A 19367-nucleotide genomic window follows, 5' to 3' on the forward strand; every position below is an offset into this window, starting at 1 on the left:
TTTCTCTGTGGAGGGCCTCAGTAAAGAGGAGAAAGGAAAAATGGAGGGGAGGCAGGGACTCATGGCTTCCCTGAAATAATCTTGGGAACTGTAGTTTGTTAAGCGTGCTGGAAATTGCAGCTCTGTAAACTACCGTTTCCCAGGATTATGTGGGGGGAACCCATGTGTTTTAAATTTTCTTTATATGTTCTGCGGGGATATTGCAGCCAGGCTTCATCTGCTGCATCCTTCTGATCAGGAACAAGAAACACAAGTTCCCCCAAGCATAGTAAGTAATATTTCTCAGTGCCCTCCTTTTGGGTACAATTGAGGTGCACTGTATGTTTTTGACATGTGCCATAATATTGTTTCCACCTACCAAAATATATTTAATGGTATACATATTTTATTTATGTTGTTAAACTGTCTACAAGGGGTGCCAGACAAAAAAGCAGGCAACGGAGAAGACGCCCGCGGCTACAACCCTTTATAAAAGTAGTTGGGAAAAAGCACCATTGAACTCGGCGGGCCTTTCACTCCCAAATAAACATGCCTCGGATTGGGCGGCATGGTTAGCTCATTTGCAGAACGGAAAGCGTCAGGAGAGGGCGGGACCAAACTTTCTGCTTCCGTGTGTGTTTTCAGCCTCGTTGCGAGAAGTAGCGCCCCCTAGCGACCATTGCCTCCCTGCCTGCCGGCGCCGTTCGCCTAGCCCGGCTTTCTCCGTCGCCGCCCGAGGGAGGCCTGGTCACGTGCTGGGGGCGTGGTTCCGAACGGCGGCCTCTAAGGGTCACATGACAGGGGCGCGGGCCGGGGTTGCTACTGTTGCTTGGGGAGGGGGGCCGGAGTCCGACTGACCATGGTAAGTGAGCGGCTGCCGGGCTCCCGGCGGCGGCGGCGTGCGGGGTGGAGAGAAGCGGGGCTGTTCATGGCGGTGCGTCGCCTCGCCTGTCCGAGGCCTGCAGGACCGTTGTAGTATGAGCGGCGGAGGCGGCGGCTTCCTCCTTCCTTCTCCTTGTGAGGCGGGTTGGGCCTTGGGGGGCTTTTGAGGCGAGGGAGGCCGGGCGAGCCGTTGGCCGTTCCCATGGATACGGCACTCTCGGCGCGAGGGGCTTCCATTCGATGCCGCCGCCCCGCTTCCACCACGCGCTCCACCCCGCCTTTCTGGGTGACGCGGGCGGCGTGTGTTCCGCTGCTTCTTGAGGAGAAGGCAAAGTACGCGGGGAGGGGCGTTCTTGCCGCCGGTGCCCCGGGAAGATGAGGGTCTAGGTTTCTCACGGCGGGCTAAGCGAGCAGGGCGGGGTGGAGGGGGGAGGGAAGTGGCTGAGATTTTCGTGGAGTGCGGGACACGTCAGAGTCACCTGGGCTGTCTCTGGTGGCAGTCCCGGGTTTGGCTTCTAAGAGGAGGAAATGTGGGGTGGGGGCGTAAACGTGTCTGCGGGTTTATATTCTCGGGGGATTTACGCACCTCTTCGCGTAGGGAGAGGCGACCCGCACCACACATTTACTTACAGTGCGCTGTTACTTCACGTGTTGCCCAGCAGCACTGGCATGCAAAACCTAACCAGCCTAATTGGGTTGTTGTAGTTGTAAGGTTTAATTTTAAGAATGCTGTTAGTAATTACCAGCAGGGATGAAAGGTGTATAGGGAACCCAAGAAGGAGAACTGGGAGCAGGTTGTAAGGATTGGACTGTGAATGCTTCTTTGCTGATTGTTTTTTTTTTTTTGGCTTTATGTCCTGCATTTCTGCCAAGACACTTGAAGTGGTTTACAAATTTAAAATACTATAATATAAAATGAAGAGTTGATAGAGCCCTTTCAGGCCGACTGGGAGTTGGTAGCACAAGCTCCCTGGCCACCTACCCTCCCTCAGGGCACACAGGTATTCCTGAAGCAACCCTAGGAAAGGTGTAGCAGGCACTATCCCAATTCTCTCAGGCCGCTGTTTGTTTTGGGGGGGGGGGAATACTGCTCATGTCAACCTCCCTGGGTCTGCCCTGTAGCTCTTTGCAAGGCTGGGATCTGATCTGATTAAAAAATGCAAAACCAAACTGAACCATTTCCACATAAGTCACAACAAAATATAAAATAAAGATACAACAAACAAACAAACAACAGCAGTAACCTCCGCTTGGACAATACCCCAGCCCAAGAGTCTGTTCAGCAGGAGGGCATCTGAGAAGGTGAGAGTTGTTGAAACAAAGTTCTCTGAGGAATAGTTGAATGAAAAGGTAAAGGACCCCCGGACGGTGCAGTCCAGTAAAAGGCGACTATGGGGTTGCAGCGCTCATCTTGCTTTCAGTTCGGGGGAGCCTGTATTTGTCCTCAAGACAGGTTTCCAGGTCATGTCACCAGCATGACTAAACAGCTTCTGGTGCAGTGGAACACCGTGACAGAAGCCAGAACGCATGGAAACTCTGTTTACCTTCTTGCCACAGCAGTACCTATTTATCTACTTGCACTGGCGTGCTTTTGAACTGCTAGGTTGGCAGGAGCTGGGACAGAGCAACGGGCGCTCACTCCGTCGTGAGGATTTGAACCTTCCAATCGCCAAGACCAAGAGGCTCAGTGGTTTAGACCACAGCGAGCCTATGTTTGGCTCGCCAAAAGATTAAAGGGAGACATGAGAGTGGTCTTCAGATTTCTAACAGGTTTAATGAAGAAGATGGAGCAGGCTTGTTTTTTGTTTCTCCAAAGGGCAGGACTAGAACCAGTGGGTGGAAAGTGCAGGGAAGCAGATTTCAGCTAGGTTTAAGGAGAACATTCGTAATGCTAAGTACCATTTGACAGTGGAATAGACCACCTGAGGAGGTGATGATGGGCCCTCCTTTGCCAGAGGTAGAAATCCTGTAGTTACTCCTTGCACTGGGCAGAGAGGGGGTTGGATTAGATTACCTCAAGGGTACTTTCCAAATTGCTAGTCATTTCATTTCACATTTTTTAAAATATTGGCAGGGTGCACCTTGTTTAGTGATTCCATCCAGGTGTGTACTGATAGATAAGTAGCTTAATGGAACAGGTTGGGTATACTATATAGAATCCCTAGGAATTCTAGAACTTGTTTAAGACCTTCTTTATTACATATACATCCATAACAATGCCTTAAAGAATCTGCATGTGGTCTTACACTCATGTAATAAAATGTAAATTGTTCGGGCAATATACTCGAGTCACTAGCAAAATAATATTTATATGAATCCTTAAGGTCAATTGATTAGAAGTGACTTATGTCTGTAAAAAGCCTATGGGGGTATTAGTGAGCTTTCAGGCAGTGGCTTAATATTGCAAATGGGTCATTCAGATCTGGTTTTTCTGTGAGCATGATTGGTATGAGTGTTGACACATATTTTCATAGGCATTATGTTTTCCCCCATCAGTACTAGTGGGTGTTGGTGCCAGAATATTTCCCTGCTGTGTTTTCTTGTTCCTCCGCTGTATTAGTACTGCTTTGCTCTTCTACCTTTTCCAGTTTTAAATAGATGCACAAGTATTTCTGTACCTGGGTACACACCTTTAATGCCCCCACTTGTAAATTCACAAAAGCAAACTTAAAAACCCTTAGTTATCATGTTTTATGACGTGTAAAATGGAGACTTTTGATTCTACAGGGTGACTCATTTCCATAATTTTTTTAAAAAAATATAATAAGCCTTGTGCAAGACCACAGAGGAAAGTGGGAAGGTCTTGTGCAAGAAAGGTATTGCATAAGACCTCTATTTTTTTAAAGTCTCAATGCATGTACTACAGTTTGTCTCTAAGATATACCCTACATATACTCTGTGAAGATGTCTACCATCTCTGAACTGGTTGGCTGAAATTTGAAGGTGTTCAGTGTATGGCAGTTGGTGGAAATAGGTAAATAGGCTGAGATTGTTTGGGTCGCCAGAAACAAAGTGACTAGGCTGTGTGCAGTTGAGAAAAAATGGAAGTAGGGGTGGCAGTAGAGACCACTCATCAAAACGTCACAACACATATGACAAACTGCTTACCAAAAAAACAACATGGTAATAAGCGTCTGCACCAGGCGTGCCTGTAGCTGTATAATAGGTTGTTTTTACTTTCTTTTCTTTGCATAGTAAGGTGAAATTCAGATTAAACGGATTAAAAAGTCTTGTATTATGATACAGATGTCTTGTGGATGCTGTCAAATCTTGCATCCATGAACAACACCTACTCCAGAATAAACTCCACTCTGGAAGCACCCTGAGTCATTTACTCTGATATTTTAAGATGGTGTGACAGTGCCTACAAGAATTATATACAGGGATTTCCTCAGTCTTCATAAACTGTAGAAATCTTTGGTGTAGTTTGTAGGTCATAAAATAACTTTCAGGCATGGCTGGCTACCATTAGTAACACTTGGTCTGGACGAGCTGCTGTGAATTTAAACCCCATGACATGCCAAACCAATGTAACTCCCTCCCTCCCGGCCCCACATGATGAACTTCTGCTTTTCATGCAGCTGTTAAAGGCAAATGAAGTCTGTCAGACCCAAAGGTTGACAATGCTAATTTGCCTTTGCTTTACTAGCCTACTTATATTAATAAATTAATTCTTGGATGGGTGGCAGATACTACCAGTACCTCTAGATGTTGAAATACTGAGGAGACATTTACCATATATGCTCATCACTTGATGACCGCAACATCAATAATGTGTTGTGCACGCTTACGAGTGTGCCAAGAGCCCATACAGATAGATGTCTGAATAACTCTTCAAATACAGCCTTTATTCTGGGGGCCTTGTTCATATTCAGCTGACAGTCATTGAGATGGCTCAGATTTAATGCTAAGGTTTGCTATTAACAGGAATGAGCCTCCTAGGACCCTTGGGCTTACATGTTTCTTCCTCCCAGCACCTGCTGTGATCCCCTTCCTCTTGGTATATGACAAATTTGCCATCTTGTCTAAAGTGACAAACTATGCTTTGTGATTAACCACATCATGTTCAGTGCCTGGCTAATTTTGAACACTGCTGTACAAGCTGAATGGCCTCTGTGTTCCAAAGCAAGACAGGATAAACAAATTGTAGTTAGATTTAAAGTATTCATGTGTGTGCAAATATAACAACAGTGTGTTGCAAACACACTCATTTTAGGATTTGAAGGTCCCCCCCCCCCCGCTAAATTAATTCCTTTTATTGTAGATCAGTTATGTAGTGTGTTAAGGCACTCAACAATGTTTTCCAATTCAATCAGAAAGTTCAGTTTGTTTTGCCTTTAATGGTGGCTTATTAAATTCTTGTAGAGCTCCTTTGAAGTCTGGACTTCCATTGTGCATATTGTTTGGATAGCTTGGTGTTTGCTTATTAGCAAGAATTGAATGCCATCTAGGTTTTCTTTTTTTACAATGCTTTGAGGCACCGAGACAGGATACAGGTGGTCTGTTTTGCTTCTGTTCCTCCACAAGTCTCCTGGCCCACTCTCCTTCCCTGTTTGCTTTGGGGCCAAATTAAAGAGTCCTGCTGATTCCTGAAAGAAGGAAATAGGACAAAAGGGATCAGTTAAGGAATGGGACAGAGGGCTTTCAGCTGAATCAGGCCTTTTAAGTACTTCAAGTATAGCCCAGGTGTGGGGACTGGGAACCTTTTGCCCCTGCTGTACTTAAGTTCCCATCAGATTCAACAAGCATGTTGATGACTAGGGATGCTGGAAGTTGTAGTTCAACAACATCTGACAGGCTAAAGGTTTCCTGCGCCTGGTAGACAGAGAGTAGCTAACGTCTACTCGGAGTAGGCCCATTGAAGTTAAGAAATATGTGATCCATTAATTTCAGTGGGTCTGCTCTGAGTAAAACTTGGTTGAATGCCACCCATAGTCTCCGGACAATTCATTAGCAACTGAAATGCATCAAGCACTTTTTAAATGTTCTTTGGATACCCGAAACCACTATTTCTAATAGTCTGATCCAGGCATGTCCAACCGGTCGCTCGTGGGGTGGGCGATCATGGTCGATCATGGGTTTCTGGTTGATGGAAGTTGGACGTGCTTGGTCTAATCTTTCCCTGAGTAGTGGTGCTTTTCTTAGATGAGACACAAAAGATAGATGAGCAGCATCTGCAGCAATGGGACTAGGCTTCAAACTATTTGGAGGTTTAGGGCATGGGCCTTAGCCTGTCATTTCCCCATTTTGTTCAAGTGGCCCTCAGACAAAACTAGTTGCTGATTAGATTTCTGTAATGTAGTTTTAATGTATTTTGTAGTATTTTCCCCTTCCATCAATGCAGAAACATATATGCAAGAATTGTTTTAAGTTGCTTAAATTAGTTATCTGTCACTTCACCCTTAAAATATTTTGATTTATAATTGTTATGGGGTAGCATGTGTGGTGGGGGGGGGGGGCTACACTGGCACATAAGACATGGTGAACCTGTATTTCTGTTCTAGCATGATGCTTGCTTTTCCACAAATGCAACAATTCATAACCGTGTTCTGTTGCTATCTCACACCAGTTCAGTTTCTACAGCTGAAATTTTTGGTAGAATTAATTTTTTTATATATGTTTAAAAGAGCAATTAAAACAAGAGCTATAGAACTTTTTCTTCATTATTTAGCTACACTTTGTGGCTGCTATATTGAACTTGATAAAGTTGCTGTTTATTTTATCTAAGACTAAGTGAATTTGCTTTTTCTTGCAGAGTTTTCTGGGAGGCTTGTTTGGTCCCATTTGTGAGATTGATGTTGTTCTTAATGACGCAGAATCACGAAAAACAGCTGAAATAAAAACAGAAGATGGTAAAATAGAAAAACATTATCTTTTCTATGATGGAGAATCGGTTTCAGGAAAGGTAATTTTTTATTAAAAAAAAAGAAGTTTGTACTATATGTAAGATATAGGACAGAAACAGTTCTTAATGATATAGCTGTTCCAGATAATCTCATAATAGAATCTAGGTTCTAGTGTATATGTCATATTGAGGTTTGGTAGTAAACAAATTGTTATTGTTGATGTTATCAAGTCAATATGTATATGTCAAGGAAGGACCAACACATTAATTTTGTTGCGGAGGAACTTCTTTCAGTGTTGGCACAGGAGATAATACAGTCATCCTCATTAATTTTTATTGCACAAATATTTGATAATGTCACATTAATGATCTATGGTGTTAACTGATAATTTGTGGGTTTTATGCAAATTTAAAATATGTTAGATTAACTATCCAAATATTTAAGTTGTTGACATTCTTATTTTTATAAGTGGTTTCTCTTCATACAGATTCCCCCCCATGCCTAAAACTACTCTATATCTACATCTTCTAGTTCACAAACTTGTCTTCTGTGGAGCTTGGTTTCAACACCACTTTTTTGCTTCTCAATTTGATATTGAAAGAATGGAAGAAAATAATATATTCTAAAGGTTCAAGTAATAATACAAGCAAATGTTGCTGCACTTGGGTCATATTTAAGGTGTTCTGTTTTCACAAATGTTATACAGGGGAACTTATAGTTCTCCAGATGTTGCTGGACTACAACTCCTGTTATCTCTGCCTAATGTTCTAAGAAGAGCCTTCTAGGATTAGGCCAAAGGCCTGTCTAGTCCAGCATTCTGTGGCACGGTTGTGTTGAACTGTTTTATTCAGAGTAGACTCACTGAAATTAATGGACATAAGTTGGTCTTGTCTAGTCTAACACTGGATACAACCCAAAGTGTCTTATGCTAGAGGTCATATATAACCATCATGTAAAGTTGCCAAGGATGGGACACAGGTAGTGTTGTGGTCTAAACCACAGAGCCTAGGGCCTGCCAATCAGAAGGTCAGCAGTTTGAATCCCCGCGACGGGGTGAGCTCCCATTGCTCGGTCCCTGCTCCTGCCAACCTAGCAGTTCAAAAGCACGTCAAGTGCAAGTAGATAAATAGGTACCGCTCTGGCAGGAAGGTAAACGGTGTTTCCGTGCGCTGCTCTGATTCGCCAGAAGCGGCTTGGTCATGCTGGCCACATGACCTGGAAGCTATCTGTGGACAAACGCCGGCTCCCTTGGCCAGTAAAGCGAGATGAGCACTGCAAGCCCAGAGTCGTCCACAACAGGACCTAACTGTCAGGGGTCCCTTTACCTTTAAAGTTGCCAAGGATAGTTTTATCTTCTACAATTTTTCTTAAACCCTTTATAAGAATATATTGAGTCCAAAAATACTTCCCCTGTTGTGATGGTTTTGAATTTGCCTTTAACACAATGCCTTCAATTCTGGCAAATGATTAGAAAGTTTTGGTGCAATCCAGACCCACAGTAGGGGTTCTGATGTGCAGAAGAAGTATTTGTAAAGCCTGAACCTGCCCCATCTTCTACATAGAATATTCTATTGGAATTCTCTTACTTATAAAATGGAAAAGGGCAGTGTCTGGGCACATTGCACATGGCCAGATCCAGTGCCTCTATTCTTCTAACCTTCCGCTGTTCATTGCCCCTTTAGAATGCTGGAATGGTGCCATATTTATCTCCATTCTTTGCTTTAAAACTTGTCTTTTCCTGCTTCTGACATTTAATGAACTACTTTCACCCATTGCTAAACAGCTGCTTCACCAGTTTCTCTTCCCACAGTCCCATTTTTTTTAAGTGTTGTAAATAATTGCATAAGGAGGAACTGGCAGGGCGCAGGGAGTGCCAGTGGCATCTAGCAAGTTTTAACCACTTTTGCTTTGAAAATTCAGTAAATAAGAGTTGGAAGAAGGAATGAAAATGCCATGTAGTCCAGCATTGTAACACAGGGCTGGAAAAGGGGCAAAGAACCAGAACTACACTTCCTTTTGAAAAATACTGTTTTTATCAACTGCACCTATCTGTTTTTAACCGTTGTTTTATTTTGTTACTGATTATTTTTTATTGTTCTACATTGCACTTAGTTTTGCAAATGCAGTGGAAAGGTGGGATATATATGTGGTTTAAATGATCTAAAATAAGTTTTTGTACAAATGGATCATTACACTTACACCTTTTCATTGCTGTTTTGACTTTTTCAGGTAAACATAGTCTTTAAACAACTTGGAAAGAGGCTAGAGCATCAAGGAATTAGAATTGAATTTGTAGGACAAATTGGTGAGTCTCTTAGAATTACCATTTGGTATGGATAACTTTGAGTGCTCATAATAAAAAAATTCCTTCCAGTAGCACCTTAAAGACCAACTAAGTTAGTTCTTGGTATGAGCTTTCGTGTGCATGCACACTTCTTCAGATACACTGTGTATCTGTGTATCTGTGTATTCAGTGTATCTGAAGAAGTGTGCATGCACACGAAAGCTCATACCAAGAACTAACTTAGTTGGTCTTTAAGGTGCTACTGGAAGGAATTTTTTTATTTTGACTATGGCAGACCAACACGGCTACCTATCTACTACTTTGAGTGCTCATAACCCTGATATAGGAATCGTAATCTGGACTGGTCTCTTGGTAGTTGAATACAGTGTTCAAAATTAGCCAGGCTCATTTTGCACCAGGCTTTTGACCTGGGCACCAGGATGTCACCTGACATCTCCACCATTTGGAGGCACATTCTGGGGATCATTGTATCTGAACTGTTTTCACACATTATTACCACATCCTGTAGAATTCTATCAGTTAATTTTTATCTGCACAACCAGGAGCCAAAATTTTATTTCTATGCAGTCTGAGCAGGAGTGGTGAACAACATTATAGTGAATTGTTGCTTGTCTTCACTTACCCCATCCCACTGCCCTGCTCACAGTTGTGAAGAATATGGTTGCTTTATGAATGGTCCATGTCACCATTAAGAAAAAAAGCTCAGAATAGGCCAGTATATATGTGTGGACTGTCCCTGGGTCAAGTGACATTTCTGCTTTAACCTCTCAAAGCTCTTAACCTAGCTCAAGGTTGTCATCTGAACTAGGCAGATGTTTAACTGAGAATCAATCACAGTCAGTCCATCATTTGAAGAATAAGACTTAAGAGCCATCTTGCCCCAAAATGGCAACCATTCTGTTTTGGCGACTATAACATTGGCTAAGGAGCCATTTGGTGCCTAGCTTATATATCTGAGTTTCCAACACTGGTTGTATAACAAGTATCCCGAAGATGTTTGTTTTGAAGTAAATAATGTTTGCTGTCTGTGATTCAAATAAATTGTATCTGTGATATGTTGCCAAGCAACAGTTACACAAACAGCATGCATCTTAAAAATAGTAACTATATTCTAGCTAGATCATATGTGGATCTTGAAGATTAAGATGCAACAAGTAAAGATGACATAATTTATTGAGGCCACATCTTTGTATGTTCTGCTTTTGTTTTTTCTTGAAGAGCTTTTTCTTAAAGTTTGTATATTCTGTTTCATAAACCAAAATTTGTTCAGTAAAATTGTTCAGTAAAATTTGTTCAGTAAATTCTCTCTCTGCTTATAATATGAGAATATAAAATAAAATGACACATTTTGGAAAACATTCTACTAGCCTACCTTTTAAGTTATTGAATTTACTCCAGCAAGTCATTTGCTTGTTTGTCAAACTGACTGTTGATATTAAACAATGGTGGGCTGTTCTGAAGTATAATTAACAAAACAGTTGTATTTTGTACTTGTATGGAGGATCTGTGCAATACAACTGACATACTGAAGGAGTTCTGAATTCGACCACACTGTAAAATAAAAAAAATATTTTTTTGAATTCACATGATTAAATGGAGATAGAAATAATGCCAATATTTTAATATCTTTCTATTTATTTTCTTCTTTTCTTCTTTGACACTTGCAGCAGTCCCAAGTGTCAAGCCATTGTATACTCCTTAAGGAAAGCTTCTGTTACATTTCCTCTCTGATTCTATTCATTACTTTCTTAGAGCTTTTCAGTGACAAGAGCAATACTCATGAATTTGTAAACCTAGTGAAAGAACTGGCCTTACCTGGTGAATTAACACAAAGTAGAAGTTATGACTTTGAGTTTATGCAAGTTGAGAAGCCATATGAATCCTACATCGGTGCCAATGTCAGATTGAGGTATGGAAACTGAAAAGTACTATTTCTGCAGTTATGATTATAATAGTTTCTAACTTATAGCATTATATAGGTATGTGTAAAAATATATTATAAATTGGTTGCATCAAAAGGGCCCATCTGTTTGTGGAAGGAATTTTGATCTAGCAGAGACATCCACAAAGAGGGAAGGGGTTCTTTTGCCAAATCCCCCCTGCAGCCTCTCTCACCCCTTGAAGGAAGGTGGTATGAGGGTTATAAGGGGGAAATGGTATCTGAGAAAGTCACCTCCCTTCGTTTCCATGTGTAGGAACCTTTGCTGAATTGAAAGCTGTTACATTGCTGAAAGAGCTGTTTCCATTAATGGAAGCGTACTTTTGAATCTAACCCATATGGATCCTTTTTCTCTCTGATCTGATGGCTTTGATGGAATTTTTTTCTTTTCTGGCCTTCAGAATCTAGATAAAATGTATTATGAATCAAACTCCCTATATGCCCCTGCAGGCTGGTAGGCTATTCATCTGAGAAGTCTCCAAAGCTGAGATTTTATGCAACCTGTGCTCCAAAGACAAAGTGAGCAGTCTTGTCTATCAAATGTCACTCTATACTAAGAAACTTGTATCACTTTCTTAGAATAATTTCTTCTAACAAAATCATTTTGCTCAAATCATTTTAAGTTGTTTAGAGTAATATCTGATTGTGGCAGGCCACTTTTACAACAGCTGTTTTGCTAGCCAGAGCCTTGTTTTGAGTGTAGCACAGCAGCTGAATCCAGTGAGAGAATTATGCTTGTGAAACAAGTTGCAGAACTTCTCAGTGACAACTAAGCTTTTGCACTACTGCTTGCAGAACAATGTTAATTCTCAAACTTATTCCACTAATGTTATGTTGGATGTTGCCCTTAGTTACATAGATTAATATGCAGCTTTTGAGAGATAATTGGAAGGTATTTGAGCCAAAAGGCATGCAGTGATGGAAGACTCTGAATTTCTGTTCTTTAGTCATTATTAAAATACTTGATTACAGCATTGTTAATTTTAAGAAATACAAAAATGAAAACAAGTTGCAATAAAATGAAAGAAAGAAAAATTTCTACATAGAAAAAGTAATTAGCCATATAATAAATATGATTATAATAATGATAACAGGAAACTATATGGAAATGGTAAAAAAAGCTTTAGCAAGCAATCTGAAACACAAAAGGCGTGAATTTGGATGTGCCTGCCTTAAAAATAATATGTAAACCTTAAATTTAAATGTAAGTGGGTCCTCAAAATACATTCCATCCTGTTTATAGAGCTGTAAAGAAATACTGGATTGAATCCTTTCAGTTTGCAGAAGGGATTTTGGTTCAGCAGAGACTCATGCTAGATTGAAGGAGTAGATTTCCTCTGCAGCATCCCACCACATCTCCCATGCTGTACCAAAAGGACCTTCAGTCCTCTCAAGCCAATCTTCATGGAGAGCTGCAGGGAAGTGGGAATGAATTGCCTTTTCTCTTCTACCTGCTGAAGCTTTAGAGTTCTGCTGCAGGCATGTCTGGTTCCAACCCATTGTGCTAATAAAAGTTGGAATCACCTTCTCTCTTGCTTTAGGGAACGCTCTTATTAAATTCTCATTTTGGCCTTGCAACAAAAGGAATTAGAATTGTGAGCAGATTGTTTTAATTCAGATTTAACTGCTAATGCAGTTTATGAATCTCAATATAGTCTATTTCTGATGTTAGCTAATTTGATAAAGTTGGCCACTTCATGTATGTAAAATATTCTGTGTATACAATCTGTGCTAATTTCCTGTTTTGTAGGTATTTCCTTAAAGTTACAATAGTAAGAAGATTGTCAGACTTGGTAAAAGAGTATGACCTTATCGTTCACCAGCTTGCGACATACCCAGATGTTAACAACTCTATTAAAATGGAAGTCGGCATTGAAGATTGTCTGCATATAGAATTTGAATACAACAAATCCAAGTATGTATTATGAATAAGGGAATGTGTGACCTTGAAATGGGTAACCAGGGAAACTCCTTCAGGTTAAAAGTGTGGAACACATAGCAGTAATTAACTGATTGCTAATGGACCATGTATAGTTATAGGTGGGTGAAGCTGACCTTCCAAAGTTGTTACAGTTCAAGAGCATTATATTACTCTGTTCTTGAACCAACTGCCCACATGGAAACTTCATCTGATACAAAATGCTGCAGCTAGAATTATGATTACTATATCAGCTACTGGTACTGTACTGTGATTTTGATTACTGTACCATATTGGCTCCACTGACACCCAGTCTGTTTGTGAGCTCAAGTAGTTGGAGGAGACGCTGCTCTATGTCCCATCAGTGTTTAAGATTGAGCTGTTGGGTATACATAAAAGGTCCTTTTTGAGAACTCTACCCAAACTTTGGAACTCCTTTCTCTGGGAGTCCAACTGGTGCCTCCTTGATGGCATTCAGAAAGCAGGTGAAAACTATTCTGCTTTGGTGGCTTATGATGATTTCTTAGTCTTGCCTCCTTTAAAACTGTTTTGCTGGTGGCTGTTTTTCTGTGTTTCTTTTAATTTTGCTATTTTTAAAAAAATGTGCTCATTGTATACCAATTGAGTGTTCTGTTACTATGAGTGGGATTCAAACTAAGTAAGTTGTACTTATCTAAAAGTTAGACATTACTGACTTTTCACATTGATTGCAGTGGACCTAAGTGCAAATAGCTTAGTCTGGATCCAATTTTACACGATGCAAAAGTAGGATACAATTTTTTTAAATGCTTAGACCAGACCTATGTCTTCTGTTAGCATGGGGCTCTTTAGCACTAACTGCCTAAGCAACAGAGAAGAGATCATTTTTGCAATCTGATTTGTTATGGCATCAACATTTTGAAATCTCAACTTACCTTCAGTGCATATTGTGATAACTTGTAACAGTCTCTACTACTACTAGCACTTTCTGTTCATTGGGCTTTAAAGTGGCTTCTGAAAACATGCTGCCTGATAGAGGAATAAAACTGAGTAGCAGCTACAAACTTGAGTGTGGGTCTGCTCTTTGGTAAAATGAGTAACCCTGTTCAATATAGATAGTTCTGTTTTCTTATCCTTTTTCAGCAATATGAATACACAAAAGCATTGTAAAATGCTGTAAACTAGTTTAAAAATGTTAAATTCTGCAGTTTACAAGCCCCCTTCCTTTGTTTCTGTAAGGTATCATCTAAAGGATGTGATTGTTGGAAAAATTTACTTTCTCTTAGTAAGAATAAAAATTCAGCATATGGAATTACAGCTGATCAAAAAAGAGATTACTGGAATTGGTAAGATGAATTTTGAAACTGTCATTAATATTTTTACTTTTAATTTGATGTGTTCTAGAACTATCTTTTCTGATATTTCCAATTTATAATAGGCTGTTATATTTTGCATATGTATGTGTAGCTAGTTAGCTTCTTTTAGCTGTACATAGTGACCAATACTGGTTTGCAGGTAACTAGTTTATGCTTCACAGTGAATAGGTTCCTGAAACCTCTGCCTTCAACTGTATTTAGCAATATACATGGCAATCAGGCATTCTGTTCAGCTACTTTTCAACTTGAAAGACCTTCTTGTAAAATTGCTTTGCACTTCTAAATGTAGTAATATTTCAGAATTGGCATGGTGGGTAGGCTCCAAGTGGCACATATGATTCACATTAAACTGGGGTAACCTGTTCAGATTTAAGACTTGGGTGACAGTTGTTTACTTTGACTAACCAACCATGTTGTTGGTCCTGATTAACAGCTGTAATCAGGGCTCATAATTCCTCTGAGGTTCTGTTGTATTGGACTGAGCTGGGGAAGTACAAATATTGGATATTACTAAGAGGAGCTGTGTCTTGAAGAGCTGAGAAGTAGTGATATTTTCTGATTACCCGTGTAATTCAATACCTATTCGTGATCTGATAAGGTATAACTTCTAAGGGGCTTTAGTCCATAGAAATAAATAAATGTATTCAACTAAATATGCAAAATTGAATTAAAGGACTTTTTAAAAAATATCATTGTTTAACCAGGACCTAGTACCACGACAGAGACAGAGACTATTGCAAAGTATGAAATAATGGATGGTGCACCAGTTAAAGGTGAGTTGGTGTTTGTTAACATTGTCAAAGCATTTTTATGTTAAAATATAGGTTGTTTCTCTAAATTGAGTGTTAATCCTATTATGGAGTACATAAAAATTATCTTGAAGCCTAGACTGGTACAAAAAGAAAATCTAAAGCACTAAATACCAATTTTGCCTTATGCATCATTTAAGTGCCTTAAATGAATAAGGGGCTCCTAATCTGGGGCCTTCACTCCTTAATACCAATTGATAGTATTAGTTGCTTTCATAAATTAGAAAACTGATTTCTGGTTTGTGCCAGGTCTATCATTACTTTTTCTTGTGTTCTTAACAGTCAAGAAAAAGAGTAGGGAAAACATGGAAGAGCTCTACTGGATTGGACTAGTCTAGTGCAGCATCCTCTCTCCCACAGCAGTCAACCAGATGCTTATTTTCTGCTGCTGTTAACCAGCAATTGATATTCAATAGCAATTGGCTTGTCCCTTTCAAGCCATCTATTAATTACCCTGCATGTTGTGATAACAAATTCATATTTCAGCTTTGCTCTTTGTCTGTTCTGAATTGTGCTCCCCAGCTTGATTGGATGACAGAAATGGATGCAGAGCCATGTTCACATTTAAATATATAGCTGTTTTCCTTTTTAGAGGCTACTCCCGCCCAGATTAAAAGGCATGTTGAGATTTGGTGTGACTTGCTTAAGAAGAAATTCCCAGCCCCCTTCTTTTTAAATTGATGTCATGCCATTCCCTGTGACTCCAGATTATTCACTGTCAGGAACTATTCTAATCCTTTAAATGTTGAGGAAGGAAGCAAAACTAATCACAACTTCTTTTTATCTAAGGTGAATCTATTCCTATAAGACTCTTCTTGGCGGGCTATGATCCTACTCCTACAATGAGGGATGTGAATAAAAAGTTTTCAGTAAGATACTTCTTGAACCTAGTATTAGTTGATGAAGAGGACAGAAGGTACTTCAAGCAACAGGTATGACATTGTGCACTGAAGTATTGTAATGAGGTGGATTATTATTTATTTGTGTTGCCTTTTCTGTTAGAAAATATTCAGGGCAACTTTCAAAGTACTAAAGCCAGCACCCAATAAAGCAATAATTGGGATACTTAAGCAGAAAAATGCAGTCCATTAAAACATCAGTAATAAAAGCAGAACAATGCTAATAAAAATCTTATCTCCCATTACCTGCTTAAGGGAAGGCTTTATGAAACAATGTTTTTATGTGCTGCCAAACTGTCTAGAGTGGGAGCAAAGGAGACCTCATGAAGAGAGCTGCACAACATGGGCACCACTCCATGCTTCAGCACAACTTTCTGAAAAGGATTGTGGCTTTCAGTATCTAGGTTTTTTCAGAAGTTTATATGGAAATGCTAAGGGGCGCACGCGAGTGTTCTAGGAGAGATGCTTCTATCTGCGACATCAATATGTTTAAAATATGAAGCCTCTAAACTGTACATTTTCTTCCACCTTAAACAGGAGATCATTCTTTGGAGAAAAGCTCCTGAGAAACTGAGGAAACAACGAACCAACTTCCACCAGCGGTTTGAAAGTCCAGAGCCACAGGCATCGGCAGAACAGCCTGAAATGTGAACTGGGTGTTGGGAGTGAAAGAACTGTTGATAGATCAGCAGGTTAAAGGTGGCAACAGCCTGTAGGGAAGAAGGCCACAAGACCCATTTCAGCAGTCTTCCTCATCTTACAGTGCTGCATTTCCCACACTACTAAAACATTCTTTAAGTAAACATTCAAGTGTGTACATACATTTAAAATGAGCGCTTTCTCAAACACTGGAACTTTCTTAAGCTATTTTATACTGCACATTTTACTTTTTGTCTGGTGTGATGCACTCAGATATATGCATAAAGCTTAAAAAAGTTATGTTTTTCCATGCATGTAGGCTGGTGCATTTAAGTTTTGCTTAATATCGATGGTAGACTAAAGCATTTCCTCTTCCTATACCACAGTCATATCATACATCCTTCCTCATCGTCTACTGCCTGTATCCTTCGAAACTAATAAATATATTGTTCTAAAATGACAAATTCAGGGTTTATAATGGGATTTTGTCCATACACTTGGAATAGTTCTCATGCCAGAGTTTTCAGACTTTGTCTCTTTCTGAGGAATGTATATAATAAAGCAAGCTTCTTTCTCATACTAGCTTTATAAGAGGGGTGATGACTCTTCTAATTCTTGGCACCTCCATCTTAATGATTCTATTATCAAATTGCAAAGCCCTTGAAGGCTTATATGCCCTAAGCGAAAATACAGAATTATCCCATTGAGCTGTGTTTCAGTGGCAAAGGTGTGTGAAAATGTAGCTTTTACTGATTACACTTTTGGAATTCGGGTCATAGGCACAAAATTCAGATCACTTTGCATTAAAATGCACACTTCATCTTACCACCTCAAACATTGGCTTGTAGGAAGGTCTGTGTATGTAAACCAAATTGAATTCTAAGTAGGCTTTGGAATTCTGTTTAGCAAAACACCCAGTCATTTTTAACTTTAGTGAACTTAGTCTTTGGACAACCCTTGTTAGCCTCCATCTACCCACAATAAAGCATGTAGTTTTCAGAAACTGAGTTTAACTATGGTCACAATATGGAACCTGCTGAATTAGATGGCTACTCATATTTGTAGTTCACTTGGCCTATCTACCAAGAATGTTTCTAAACTTCACTGCAAGTGTTATTGGTTACCTTACTTTATGAGTAAGTGAAATTCTCAAATTATACTTCTGTAAGAACTGTTTTACTACCATGGCACTTTGATAAAGCAGTCAAAGATGCTGCGTGCTGGGATATTTCTCTTTAGCATGGATGCCTATGACTGAGAGAACTTAACTCCCTCATGTAAGTGCCTATTCAGAATTTCAAACAAAAAATGCCAAATATTTTCATGGACACTTGCATGTTGTAATCTGGAAACTATTCCAATAAATTTTTGAAAACTGATTGTATTTAACCAGCCTCAAATTGTGCAACTATGTATAATAGACATAATAAACTGCTCTTTGAATTATTAAAAATAGCTGTATTCTCACTAAAATACCTAGATTGTGTCTTCAATTTTACATTGTGCTGTAGTGAGTTTCACTTATAGAATTATTGAGTATCTTAAAGTTAGACTTGGGATGTTCTTAAATAGCATTTAATGCATTGTTGGGGTGGAAGAAATTCTAGTTCATCTCAAGTTTTAGTGATCACGGACTACCAAAACAAAACTGGGATTCTCAATGGGTGGCATACTTTCCCTTTGAACCTGTTCATTTAGATATTTTTCTTACAAATTTGGTTGAAGTGAATTGAACAGATCAGAGCGTTGTAGGCAGCTAAGTGGTACTCTGCGTAGAAGTACTGAAATTAAGGGACCTCAATTAGTCATGCCTATTAATTTCAGCATAGGACCAATCCATTTCTTTCAGTTAGATGTGTATTTTTGGAGATCAGCTTTTAGTGCCATGGTGACTAATTATCTAGATAGAGACAATTTTCATATCTAAAACCAAGCCATTATCATTTGCAACTCTATAAAGGAATATGCTGCCTTAGGATGTGGTTGATGCATTAAAAATAAGTGGCAGAATTTTTTTATTATGTGATTTTTAATCTAATTTGACTACACTTAAGAATATGTTTGAAGTCCTGCTCTCTAACACCATTTTTTTGTTCCAGCTTCTTGAAATTGATAAGGGCTTTTCTTTTGTATATGGATTTATAAAGTGTTTTGAAGTGCAAAGCCCAGTCTCCTTCATTTTGTTGTTATCTTAAGGCTAGTTTAAGGTAGTACTTGGTCCCACCCACTCCTTAAAATTAGAATATGGCATACTAATTTAAGAAATAAATGAAAACCTTCTGGCCTTCTCTGAATATATACTTTAAAAACACCTCAAATGCATCTACTCTGAGGCTTGGATGACCGTGCCAATATACAATAAAAACGTAATTACTGCAGCTTTATTCATTTGCAGATTTCTTTATGACCGACATCTATTTATGCAGACAGTTTTGATTATAAATGCTGGTGATCTGGGGTTTCCCAAGGCTGCGGGCACGCTTATCCAACGGAGAAGGCTCAAAAGACAGCATCTCCCCTTAAGCGAAGGTCTGGAAAAACAAATAATTCTTGAGGTGGAGCTTAACATGGGATGGGGTGGAGACTAGAGAGCAGGACAGGCATTATACAGAGCAGCTGATAAAATTTTGAGCTTGGCGTGGCGAGGTTCGAGCATAAAGCGCTACTCGCATTGGCGGAGCCTTATTACCACCATCCCCTCACGTGCTTACTGCGCTTGCATTCTCAACGCACGTGGCCGCCAGGGTGCTCGTTTGGCTGTCCTCCGTACTGCCTGCGAGGCTTCTCTTAGGGGCC

At 39.8% G+C, this 19367-nt stretch overlaps 1 protein-coding gene across 3 annotated transcripts; it reads left to right on the forward strand.

Annotated features, from left to right (window-relative positions):
* Nucleotides 1-527: 527 nt before the first annotated feature.
* Nucleotides 528-18044, forward strand: VPS26A (VPS26 retromer complex component A). Of its 3 annotated transcripts, none has more exons than XM_083503224.1 (9): nucleotides 528-841; nucleotides 6617-6766; nucleotides 8937-9012; nucleotides 10765-10921; nucleotides 12702-12866; nucleotides 14088-14194; nucleotides 14929-14997; nucleotides 15823-15965; nucleotides 16470-18044. In XM_083503224.1, exons 1-9 carry the CDS (start codon nucleotides 839-841, stop codon nucleotides 16581-16583), a joined length of 984 nt encoding a protein of 327 aa, XP_083359350.1. In that variant the 5' UTR covers nucleotides 528-838; the 3' UTR covers nucleotides 16584-18044. The 3 variants fall into 3 exon arrangements, with proteins under 3 accessions (XP_083359350.1, XP_083359349.1, XP_083359351.1); XM_083503223.1 differs by lacking the exon at nucleotides 528-841 and adding an exon at nucleotides 893-913; XM_083503225.1 differs by lacking the exon at nucleotides 528-841 and adding an exon at nucleotides 1167-1194.
* Nucleotides 18045-19367: the final 1323 nt, after the last annotated feature.

The sequence above is a fragment of the Podarcis liolepis genome (assembly GCF_965112155.1).
Source record: "Podarcis liolepis genome assembly, chromosome: 5".
NCBI classification, from domain to species: domain Eukaryota; kingdom Metazoa; phylum Chordata; class Lepidosauria; order Squamata; family Lacertidae; genus Podarcis; species Podarcis liolepis.

Excerpts from the sequence above, each read along its gene's own strand:
- VPS26A (XM_083503223.1), top strand. Across the intron at positions 14,195-14,928 it reads AAAAGAGATTACTGGAATTG|GACCTAGTACCACGACAGAG; the intron begins GTAAGATGAATT and ends TTGTTTAACCAG. Across the intron at positions 14,998-15,822 it reads GGATGGTGCACCAGTTAAAG|GTGAATCTATTCCTATAAGA; the intron begins GTGAGTTGGTGT and ends TTTTTATCTAAG.